At 25.3% G+C, this 12784-nt stretch overlaps 4 protein-coding genes across 4 annotated transcripts, besides 2 other annotated features; 2 read left to right on the forward strand and 2 right to left on the reverse strand.

Annotated features, from left to right (window-relative positions):
• Nucleotide 1: 1 nt before the first annotated feature.
• Nucleotides 2-2794: a repeat region.
• Nucleotides 1799-2887: a repeat region.
• A 1701-nt stretch (nucleotides 2888-4588) lies between these two features.
• On the reverse strand, nucleotides 4589-5974 carry EHI_084940 (uncharacterized protein; the record flags this gene model as incomplete). The annotated part of the gene is made up of 1 exon (XM_645014.1): nucleotides 4589-5974. The coding sequence occupies one exon, from the start codon at nucleotides 5972-5974 to the stop codon at nucleotides 4589-4591; it is 1386 nt and encodes a 461-aa protein (XP_650106.1).
• A 420-nt stretch (nucleotides 5975-6394) lies between these two features.
• On the forward strand, nucleotides 6395-7759 carry EHI_084950 (phosphoglucomutase/phosphomannomutase family protein; the record flags this gene model as incomplete). The annotated part of the gene is made up of 1 exon (XM_645015.1): nucleotides 6395-7759. The coding sequence occupies one exon, from the start codon at nucleotides 6395-6397 to the stop codon at nucleotides 7757-7759; it is 1365 nt and encodes a 454-aa protein (XP_650107.1).
• A 90-nt stretch (nucleotides 7760-7849) lies between these two features.
• Nucleotides 7850-8647, reverse strand: EHI_084960 (casein kinase II regulatory subunit family protein). Its single transcript, XM_645016.2, has 2 exons — nucleotides 8245-8647; nucleotides 7850-8185 (listed from the first exon to the last, which is right to left on the reverse strand). Exons 1-2 carry the CDS (start codon nucleotides 8644-8646, stop codon nucleotides 7868-7870), a joined length of 720 nt encoding a protein of 239 aa, XP_650108.2. The 5' UTR covers nucleotide 8647; the 3' UTR covers nucleotides 7850-7867.
• A 228-nt stretch (nucleotides 8648-8875) lies between these two features.
• EHI_084970 (nucleosome assembly protein, putative) lies at nucleotides 8876-9817 on the forward strand (the record flags this gene model as incomplete). The annotated part of the gene is made up of 1 exon (XM_646626.1): nucleotides 8876-9817. The coding sequence occupies one exon, from the start codon at nucleotides 8876-8878 to the stop codon at nucleotides 9815-9817; it is 942 nt and encodes a 313-aa protein (XP_651718.1).
• Nucleotides 9818-12784: the final 2967 nt, after the last annotated feature.

Below are 12784 nucleotides of genomic sequence, written 5' to 3' on the forward strand. Positions count from 1 at the left end.
CAATAAAAATAAACAAGAAAGAAGTGGAAAGAAAAGTATAGAAAGAATATTACAATCAAAAATATGTAGAATAAGATTTACTCAATAATAAACAATATATGAAATTAAAAAGAATATTACATATTAAGAAATATGATATATATCACATTAAAATAAAAACAAATGAACAAATAAACTATTATAAATACCTCCGAAAGATGAAAAGAATAGAAATAGAAGCAAGAAAGAATAATTGGAAAAGAATAAGATTGAAATATAAAATGATGAAATATGGAAAAAGGCAACATTTAAATAAATCTAAAGAAGATGAATATTTAGATAACATCTCATCTATTAATTTCTGGAAAGGAATCTATGAAACTAATACTAATATAGATTTCCTGAATATTAATTTATATAAAATATTAATTGAAAATAGAATTAATAATAGAATGTCTATAATCACTCCAAATGAACTAGATTGTGATATTAAATTTATTAATAATTTGAAAGTAAAATAAAATTGATAAAATACAAGGATTTTGGATTAAATATTTAAAATAACCAATGAAATATTTATTAAAATTATTTAATGAATGGTTGAATAATCATAATGAAATACATATTCATTTTATTCAAGGAAGAACAATATTAATATATAAGAAAGGAGATAAATTAGACCCACAGAATTACAGACCAATAACGTGCTTAAATTGTCTGTTAAAAGTGTATACATCAATATTAAAGATGAAAATAGAAAATCAATTGATGCTAAATCCAATTGAAAAACAATTATCATTAAATCAAGTTGGATGTAAGAAATATACATATGCATCAAAAGAAGGATTATTATATAACACTATAATCCAACAATTATTATTAAAGAATAAATGGAAGTGGGTAGAAACATATTATGACGTCTCCAAAGCATATGATAGTATTAACCACTAATGGATTAAACAATGCTTAATTTATTTTAATATCCCACTAGTAGTAATTAATAGTATATCATATATTAAATAATACACAACTTAATTTATATTATAATCAAGAAAGTGTAGGTATAATTAATGTAGAAAGAGGAATAATACAAGGTGATAAGTTTATCTCCACTTTTATTTGTATTATCTATTGATATATTATCTAAACAATTAGATAAACAAATAAGCAAATTAAATATTAAAATGAATAGAGAAAAAAACAAGTCAAGTTAAACCACATATTGTATATGGACGATTTAAAGATAATGGCTATTAGCCTCGATGAAATGGAAAAAGCCCACAAATTAACTAAAGAAATATTTAATGCAATAGGATTAAAAATTAATGTAGAAAAGAGTGGGATAATGACTAATATTAATAGTCAAATAAATGGAGAATTAGCTGAGCTACCAAGAGTAACTAATGACAATCCTTATAAATATCTTGGTATTGAAATAGGAGATAAAGTAAATATCAACAAATATTGTACAAGAATATTAAATGATGTATCTTCTATTTTATCATCATTAAATACTATGAAATACAGCAGCCTCAATACAATAAGAAATATTAATAATGATATAATCTCCAAATTAAGATATGGATTTAGTATTGTCAAATATAAACTAGGAGAATTGGAGAAGATAGATAAACAAATAAGAAACTCATTAATTCACCTCCAATTATACAGTAGAAATATCCCAAAAAGTAGATTATATGTTAAAATAAATGAAATATGAATATGATTAATGTCAGCAAGAGATGAATGTGGTAAAGAATTATTAAGAATATATTTAAAATACAAATATCAAACACAGGAATATGAGAAATGATAGAAGCAATAAAAGAAAATCCAAATTGAATAATTAAAAGAATGAAGAAAGCATTTGGTAAGAAGATTAATTTTAATGAATTAATGAATATAATAGAAATAAATGAAAGAAAACACAATGTAAAGGAAATATTTGAATGGGTAAATAATGAATTAAATGATAGATATTGAAATGAATGGAAAGAAAAGAAATGTGGTGAATATATAAGATGTGCAAATGGCACTTTCAATGATAAGAAATTAACAGTAGCCACTTGGAGGTCATTGGACATAAAAAGAAATGCATTCCTCCAAATAGTAAAAATGCAAGAAGGTGTAAGTATGACAGGAAGTATTAAATCAAAAATACTCCAAAATGATGCTTTAAAATATTGTAAACATTGTCCTAACACAATTGCATCTATTAGTCATATATTGTTAGGATGTAATGAAAAAGAATCAAATATCAAAACATGATTATGTTTGTAAACAAATATATAAACAGATTTTAATTACCCATTTTAATGAATTTGATTCAATTGATTTTAATAATCATCCAAAATGTATTAATAATGATAAAATGATTATAACTTACAATAAAGATTTATTGGTTAATGACAATTCTTTCCATGATAGAAGACATAACATATATATTATCAAAATATGAAAGAAAAGAAAGGATATATTATAGATGTTGCTATATGTCAAGATAATAATTTAGAATTAAATTATATTCACAAAATAAATAAATAATTTAATTACAAAGATTTACAAGAAAATAAAATAAAACAAAGAATTAAAATATAAAGAAACAATACCTGTAATATTATCAATAAATGGATTAATTCACAAAGAGTCAGCAAGAAGATTAAAAACACTGAAATTACAATTAAACTTTTCCAAAATCCTATAAACATTAATCATCAAGGGTATGAAAGAATTAATGTTTTACACAAATAATTCTGACAATGTAATCGAAGAAATCTCTAACGGTGGTGTGTTTGAAATAAACTCTATGATACACATAAAGCATAATGAAGAAACTTAAATAAACACTTCTCAATAATCATAATACCCAACTGTAGACATATATATTATTTTACTTTCTATTTTTTTTCTTTTTGGAAGAAAAAGAATGAATCTTCTATATTCTTCTAATGCTTCTTTTGTAAAGATCTTTGAAAATCTCAAAAATCAAAAAGAGAAAAAGAGATTCATCTTTTTACCACCAAAAATAAAAATATTATAGTTATAGTTTTTTTAAGATATATAAAATAGTTTAATTATTGGTAAGAAAACAAATTTTCAAGTTCCTAAAAATCACAGTATTAAGATGAGCAGAAATCAAGGCACACGAACATCTATTCAGCCATTGTCTTATTTACCTCAACTGCCAATTCTTGTAAAAATAAGTTGTTCAACGGTTTGTATTAATTTTTAAGAATTTTATTAATTTTTAAGAATTTCAAAAAATAATTTATTTTTGGATTATACAAAAATAAAATAAATAACGTCATAAATAACAAAATAGTTATGTCATTTAAATAAATGGGGAGAAGAAGATATCGAACGATTAAAGAAGGAGTTAAGTGTTATGCTTGAATCTGTCATAACAATGAAGGAGAATCTCCGAGTTCAATATGACTCATGTTTAAAAGGTTATAAACCACACCACCATGAGAACCATACAAGACAACGCCCACCTGTACAACAACAAAATACTGTTAGTGCACCAGAACCAATATTATGTATTCCTAATGAACCTGCAAGAGAGTATTGGGAGAATGTTGTTTATCCATATATTAAATATCCAACTAAAGAAGATGTTGTACTTCTTGAACCAATGGAAGAGGAAGGAGAGGATATAAACAATTGTCCACTAGGAAGAAGAGATCAAGTGATTGAATATTCAGCTCGAGAGAAGTTATTAGATGGTTTAATTGAAACAGACACTGAACGTTTTAGAAATGATATGGAAGAAGAGAGTGTTGTTAGAGGAAGACTTGAAAGTTGTGGAATTATTCTTCAAAAAGAAATGAATGGAATTAACATACATACAAGAAGGGATGATGAAATTAGTTGTGAATTAAGAAGGCTTAATGCACAACTGATTGAGAAAAGAAGATTTATTAATGAGTGTAGAAAAAGGATGAGAGAGTATTATAAAAAAGTCGAAGGAAAGCAAGTTGAGTTCGACAAATTACAAAAAGAAGAAAAAAGTTATAAATGTCATTGATTGTAGTAATATTTTAATTGTATTGAATTATATCAAGTTTTTTTAAGAGTTTCAGTTTTAATTGAATTGAATTATTAAATATTTTCTTTTCTTTATATTTTCTCTGAGTCACCAAACAATGGAAACAATTATTTTTTATTATTATTATTTTTAAAATCTTTCATTTTTTAACCAATTTTTATAAGTAAATTTATTTATAAAAGTGAATAAAAAGATATTTTCTTATTCATGTCTCTTTTTACTTGATATATAATTGTATTATAATCAGTGATTGATGTATCTGAATTTAGTTTGTGTTTATATTAATTCTTTCATTTTTCTTTTTTAATGAGAAGCAATGTTAGATAAACAATATTTATATGATGAAATATGAAATTTTTATTGTGTTTAGATTCTTGTTAATCAAGAGTAGAACTTGTAAAGTAGTTTATTTAAATATATTTATTTAGTAGAATTAAAATAAAGTTAATGTGAATACTTTAATACATACAAACTCAGCTTATTGTTTAAAAAAAATATCAAATTAATTAATGAAAAAAAAAGAAAATAACTTCTATTCTAGAAAAACAAAACACAAAAATTTCAATTAACTCCATCAAAATGAATTTTTGCTATAAATTCTTCTTCTTCAATTGGGACTACTTCTATTCCTTGGTCTGTTTCATACATTTCTAGTTCATTTGGAATTTCTTTGAATACTTTTTCAATTTCTTCTATTTTCATAATGACTTTATTCTCAATTCTTTCAATTGGAATTTTAATGGTTGACTCTCCTCGAGTAATGATTATTTGATATTGGTCTCCTTCTTTATTAACTTCTCCTTTCATTTGTAGTTCTAAAGAGCATTGTGCTTTAGAATAATTCTCAAAGAAATCATTTGAATTCATTTCTCCTTTCCTTTTCTTTGGAGTTACTCTTAATAATTGAATATGAGTTTTTACATCATCAACTAATGAACCTTCTAATATGTTTGTACTTTTTGCAACAATATCATATTCTCCTAATTCTGAATAAGCTTCACCTCTTAAAAATGACTTTTCAATAATATGAAATGTATTTTCTTTTCTTGTACCTTCAAATCTTGTTTGACAATTATGTAAACTAAACCATGTAATAATCCCTTTTACATTTTTATCATCTTCCATCCACATTTGGAATGTATATTCTTCATTACTTTCAGAATATGTGATCTTTCCTTCAAACACACTTCCTTTCAAATCAAAAATTTCTTCTTCTTGACTTTGATTATATTCTTCTTCTTGTTCATTACTATATGTTCCATCTTCAGTATGTTCTGAACTAAACTCATCGTCATATTCTTGATCATCATCTTCACTACTTTGAATAACAGTTGTTTTAGTATCGTTTGGTGTATAATGATATTTATTTTTAAATCCATTTTCATCTTTCTCAAACTCAGCAACCATCTCATCCACATGAGTAATCCATTTTTGGGTAATTTCATGAGTGTTGACTTTGACCTTTCCATCAAAACAATCAGAAACCCACTGTGTCTCATAAATCTTTGTTCCATTCGTTTTGCAATGTTGAACTATCTTTTTGATTTCATTATTGAATTGGTCACTATAATTCATTACTATTTCATCCGCAAGAATATAGTCATTTGTGATGGTTGCCCCAAGAGACTCAGCCTCAAGACGACAACGTGATTTTGAATATTCTCTCTCCCCATAAAAAAAAATAGTGTCATGAATCAATGTGTCAATAGCTGCATTTTTAACAAGTCGAACACGTTGGGGATTATCTTTCCGATGTTGTAGTGCACATAACCCTGTGATGTCTTTTGGAAGTTCACCAAATAATCTATAAATTTCTTTAAGATTAGTTATTTCAACATACCGTTCATCATCAACATCAACACAAAAGTTATTTCCTGCTTTATTTAATATTTCATTTTGTGCTTTTCCGTAATCAACCCAATTAGTATCATCATACCACTTCCACATGTTAAAATAAAGGTTGTTTCAAAGATCTTATTTCTCCTTTTTCTTTATTTTGAGATAACAAAACTGATGTATATAGCAAAATATGCGACATACAACATTTTATTATTGCAATGAACAAACAATAAATATATATTATGTCAAATTATAGGTTTCTATAATAACTTCATACTTCTTTAAGTAAGAAGTGATTGGGAAACCACTATTATATTATTTCTATTCTTTTGTAATATCATAATATTGACTATGAAATATGATTATGGGAGTAATTACCTAAAAATGTAAGACAAAACAAAACACAATAAAAATAACAACAAAAAAAAAAGAAATAAAGAAAGTGGAGAAGAATTAATCACTTTCTAAGTTTGATATAAAAATTATTTCATCTTTTCAAGATTTTAACTTGTTTTTTCATTATACATCATGTCAGACCCATTAATGGTAACTTTGTCAGGAATTAGAGGTATTGCACAAAAGTCTTTATCAGAAGCTGTGATTATTAAATACGTTAAGGCATTTGTTACAATTCAATTTGAAGAACATACCAAAAATTCATTGTTTATTCTTGGTCGAGATTCACGTGTAAGTGGTCCATGGGCAGAAAAAATAGTTATTAAGGCATTAGAAGAGTGTGGATGTAAAGTACTTAATTGTGGAATTGTCCCAACACCAACTGTACAAGTAATGGTTCAACAACACCAAGCAAGTGGAGGAATAATTATTACATCAAGTCATAATCCTAAACCATGGAATGGATTAAAGTTTGTTGATAGTGATGGATTATTTATTGTACCGAAGAAATGTGCTAAAGTGTTTACATTGGCTGATGAAGGAACTTTTATTCATCAAGAAGGTGGAATAACTCAATCACTTTCAACCGCAATAGATGAACATTTAAATAAAATTTTATCATTACCTTACATAGATGTTGAAGCAATAAAAAAACAACACTTTAAAGTTGCAGTAGATTCAGTCTGTGGTGCTGGAGGACCAATAATGACTGAATTATTAACACGACTTGGGTGTGAAATAATACCTCTTAACATTAAACCAACAGGAGATTTTCCACATATTCCTGAACCACTTCCAGAAAACTTAACAGATTTATGTCATATTGTAAAAGAGTCTAAAGCAGATTTAGGAATAGCAGTAGACCCAGATGTTGATCGATGTGTATTAATAGGTGGAGATGGAAATCCTATTGGAGAAGAATATACTCTTGTTTGTGCTGTTTATTTTGTATTAAAGTATTGTGGTAAAAAAGGAAATGTTTGTAAGAATCTTTCCTCTTCAAGAGCAACAAGTAAAGTTTGTGAGAAGTTTGGATCAAAATGCTATAACACTCCTGTTGGTGAAATTCAAGTTGGTATTGGAATGAAACAATTGAATGCAGTAATTGGGGGAGAAGGAAATGGAGGAGTTATGTTACCTGATGTACATATTGGAAGAGATGCAATGGTAGCATCTACATTAACATTAATGTTAATGACCAAAGAGCAAAAGCCATTAAAAGAGATAGTTAGTCAATTACCACAATTTAGAATTTATAAAACCAAAGTTGATACAAATAAAGTCAATGTTGACAAAGCATTTGAATTAGTTAAAAAAACATATCAACAAGAAGAAATTGATGAAAGAGATGGACTTTATGTTTCTACAAAAGACTTTTGGGTTCATTTAAGAAGAAGTAATACAGAACCAATTGTTCGTGTTATTGCTGAAGCAGAATCATTAGAAAAAGCTAAAGAAACAGCAGAAAAAGTTATGAATATATTACTTTCTGCTTAACAAAGATTAAAAGAAGATTATTACTAAATGATATAAGTTAAATACATTAAGTTTCAATTTTTTATGAAAGAAAAAAAGGAGATATTATTTATATTAAACCAAAATTATTTATGGTCTTGTTTTATAAACAAATTTTCTTGAAGGTAATAGAGGATTTTGATGTTGTAAAGACTCACAAAATGTTTGGTCTTGAGCAATTTTATAACCATAAATATATTGAGGAATTGTTTTTAAGAAACAAGATGAAGATGGGAGTAATTCTGGATATTCAAGAAAGAAATTAGGAATAAACCAAGGTCCAAAATATGCACCATCCAACACATATTCACTGTCTGTTGAATATAACTTTCCACAACAACCACAATAAAGATTCATTGGAGATTGATTAATAATATATGATTTACCATAAGGTAATAAATGATATCCCTATATATAATTAATTTTTACTGTCAGTAAACATCTTTAATCAAAACACAAGAATAAACTTTACAATTTGGATTTCTACAACTTCCCCAAAACCCTTCTTCCCATGCTTTTTTTGCATGTTTACAACCTTCATATGTGAGTAAATATTGTGCATGAATTTTTCCATAAAGTTCAATGATTTCTTTATCTAACTGATCAATGTCAGGAAAAACATCACAAAACTGTTCTATTTTATCATCACCACCAAAGATTTTATTTGATAAACACAAAAAGATAGTATTTTGAAAAGTGTCATCTGGATCATACATTCCATAAGAGTTAAATGGGTCTGCTAAATAACTTTTATCAATTGATAATAATGTACCTTTTAAATAATAGTCAAAGACTATTTCAAAATAAGTTTGTGGATAAAGCTTATTCTTAAGTATAGGAATAAGAGGTTCAGATTCTCTGCGTTTCATTAAAAATAGTATTAACTAAAATAATCAGAATATCAATGATTTTAAAAAATGAAAAAAATTTCTTTATAATGAAATAGTTTAGATAATAGTTTAGTAATAGTTAGAAGTATAGTTTAAACTAAACTAAAATAATAAAAAAACTATAAAAATAGTAAAAAATGAAAAAAATAAAAAACCCTTTAGGGTTAAAATAAGTTTCAAATAGAAAGAAATCAAAACAAAGAAAGACATGGAAATAATTGGACAAGAACCGAGTAAAGAATTAATTAATGTAGAAACATTTGATGATTATTTAATGATGACATCATCACAAGTTCATAAGAATATATATGCATTACAAACGATTCAAACTGAATTTAGAAAACAACGACTACATGGATTTGAAAAGATATATAATATAGAAAGGAAATTAAGAGCAAATTCAGAACCATTAAGAAAAAGAACAGTTGAATTAATTAAAAAAATCCCATGTTTTTGGGGAAGAATTATGAATGTAGCTGATTTAAATTATAATAATTTAGGAGATGCAAATGCAATTCGATATTTAACAGAAGTTATAGTAGAAGATATGCCATTAACAATATGTTTTTTAGGAGATAATAAAACTCCAGCACTTTCTGTTCTTCATAGAGTTAGATTTATTTTTCAACCAAATCAACTTATGAAAACTACAGAAGCAGTAAAAATTATTTCATATAAAGTTTGTGGATGGAATAATCCTGAAATGGAAATGTTAGAACCAGAAGTAGAAACTGAAACTCCTATTGTTTGGATGCCAGGAAAAGATCCACGAGTTTCTAGACCATTTAAAAAAAGAAATAGAATTGAAGGAATTGCTTCTCAACAACAAAAAGTAATTCCAAGTTTCTTTCATTTGTTTGATGATTTAAAACATGAAGAAGAAGATGGTGAATATTCTCAAGTTATTGAAAATCAAAAAGAAGAAGATAGAAGGATGCAATTTAAAATATTAATGGGATTTGTTAATGAATTTGTAGACCAAGCCATCTCCTATTTTGATGAGAGTATTCCTAATAGAGTACATTCAGAAGATTATTTTGATGAACTCGATGGTATTGAAGAAGATACTGATGAAGAGTTTTTAGAAAGAATGGAAGAAGAAGAAATTCCAGACCATCTTCAAAATCCACCTGATTGTAATGCTCAGTAAAATTTTATGTATGTATGATTTTACATGAACTGATTGATTGTCTTTTTTGATGTCTGTTGTCTCTGTTTAAATTTTGATTTGTTAAAAAGAAGAAGACAACATTGTTTTATTTCGATTTTAATTTATTTTCTATTTATCTTTTCAAAAACTATCTTTCTTTAATTAACACATTGTACTTTCTTTCTATTTGGTTTTTCCATTCTTTTTATTCTTTTATTAATTCAAATTATCTAACCATTGTATTAATTTCTTTATAAATACTTTTTATCCTTTTTCTTTTATTTCTTTGCTTTAAATGATTTTAATTTTTTTATGAAAAAAGACTTTTATGTTTGTTTTTAAAATTCATTCTACTGTTTATTCATGTCGTTTTATTTGGAAGTTTCAAACCGATGTTAGTATAACACTTTGTTTTATAATGATGTAGTGTATTAGTATATTATGGTTGAGTCAGAATAAAATAATAGTTGTTTTTTTTTTGATTATATTAAACTCCTTTAATTGCTTTTGTTCTTATCTTCCTGATTGATTTATTTTGTTTTTTTTTATAAAAAAAATGAAAAATTGATGGTTATGTTATATTATTATTTTATTTACTGTGTTATGTATGTTATTGATGAATGAATTTATTTGATAAAATTAATGTAATGAACAACTATAAAATAAAGTAAAATGAATAATATATGAAGAGTTTGATGATTTGTTCAATTCAATATTTTATTTTTTAGACTTTAAGAAATATTATTATTAATTAAATGAATATACCAGGGATATTAACAATATGTACATTCAATAGTGGTTAATGAAAGTCATAAGAACGAAATAAAAAATGAATTTAGAAGGACAAGAAAATGTAAGAGAAATAAAGATAAGATAAGTAAGAAAATGAACTTAGAAAGATATGAAAAAATAATAGAGAAAATAGAAATAGAATAAACAAAGAATTTAAATAATAAAAGAATAAACGATAAACTAGAATAAGAATAATGAAGAGATTAAGAGGTACAATAAAGTTAATAAAGAAAGGAAATCAAAATAGTTTGGAAATAAAAGATTAAAAAGAGAGATAGGTAAAGAGAGAATAAAAGAGATAAAAAGAAAAAAGTTTAATTCATTTCAATAACAATGATTCTTTTTGGAATAAAATGTTCAGGATGTTGTTTCCCACATAGAGCATTTGATAAAGAATTATAGTCATAAGAATGTTGATGACAATAGGAAATTGCTTTATTACTTTCTTTATAAACTCCAATATCATAGCCAGATTCATTGTCTTTTCCAAAACCAAATAGCCAATCACTTGATTGGTTGCATAAATAAAATGCATCTTGTGGTTCTTTAATATCAAATTTCATCATTCCTCTTTTTCTTCCTTTTGACTCCAAAGAAAATACAAATGCATTTGGATCATTTATCCAATACCCAGTACCATTAATATAAGAATTAATATATCCACCAAATCTATTTCCTTCTGTATCTGTTATTATAATCATTAAGTGTTCTCTATACATTATATTTTTATCAAACACAGAAGTGTCTTTATCCCATTCATCTGTTTTAGAATCAAAAACAACATTTCCTGCTTTTTTTCTACTCCACATTTCAATTTGGGTCATTTGGTGGGACGGAAGAAAATTTTCTTCTACTCTTCTACTTTCCCATTCTTTTGCTTTTCTATCTAATTCTCCTTGATATCTATATTTTCTATGTGGATTTTCATTTATTAATTTATCAATTCTTTTTACTTCTGTTTCCATAACTTTTGAAATAATTTTGTCTACATGTTCTGAAAGTATTTGTCCATCATTAAATCTAATTTCTTCAAGTCTATGATAAATATTTATCATTGTTCTTAACATTGAAATTACATCTTTTATTTGATCTCTAATAGTTTCATTTTTTCTTACTATTTCTTCTTTTCTATTATAAACACCTTCTATTCTTGAAATTCTATCTGAAATACTTTCATTTGCAATATCATTAATTACTTCTTCTTTTAATCCTTTGGGACTTATTTCATTATACTCTTTTTCACTCTTTATAATCTCTTCTTTCTGAACTTTCACCATATTAAATACATTATCCAGCTCTTTTAATATTGTAACTCGTTCATCTTGTTTAGTTGTCATCATTCCTTTATTTTTATTCTTCTTTTTCAATTTAAGTTCTCTTTATCCCTTCCCTTTTTATTTCTTCCTTTTCTCATATTTAAACACTGCCAAATTCAATTTTCTTTATTATTTTCTTTGTATCTATTATTTCAATGACACCAAACAAAATAATCAATTCACACTCATTCAATCTATTTCTTTCTTTTTATCAAAAAACAAATTTATCCAAAAAAAAAAACAATTTAATTTACTAATCAAACGTTTTGTACAAAAATGTTTATTATTGATTTTCCAAAAAATATGGATTGGATAAATTAAAATTAATTAACTTATTTTACTTTTAACTTACACCCTATTGGTTGGTGTTTTGTTTCCAGTTTGTTTAGGTTATTATTTGGTTTTGTATATTTCTTTTTATTTATTTGTTTTTTATCTGTTTATTCTGCTACTTATTCATTAATGTTAATTAAATTTTGATATCAAAATCTTTGTTGTTTGGTTCAATTTTTTAGTGTCTTTTTGGAATTAAATAAATGTTATTGAAAAGAACTAATTCAAAGTGATTTTTTTAAAGAATAGTAGTTTGAAAGATATTCGTTCAGAAATAATTAATATTATATTGATTCTATTTGTTTGATTTGCTTCATTTATTTCTTACTCTTTTTATTACTTCATGAATAATGTTAATAATTTTTAGTAGTATCATCAATTGATTGTTGAATGTGGTAAAGTGTTTCTATTACTTCTTTAAACATTTGATTATTCTTGTTTATTAACTCTTCCATTTTAATATAATTTGATGAACATAAGTTCAAAATACAAATGTTTAAATAGTTAAAAACAACATCATTAACAC

The sequence above is a fragment of the Entamoeba histolytica genome, genomic scaffold (assembly GCF_000208925.1).
Source record: "Entamoeba histolytica HM-1:IMSS scf_1104750517595 genomic scaffold, whole genome shotgun sequence".
NCBI lineage: Eukaryota > Evosea > Mastigamoebida > Endamoebidae > Entamoeba > Entamoeba histolytica.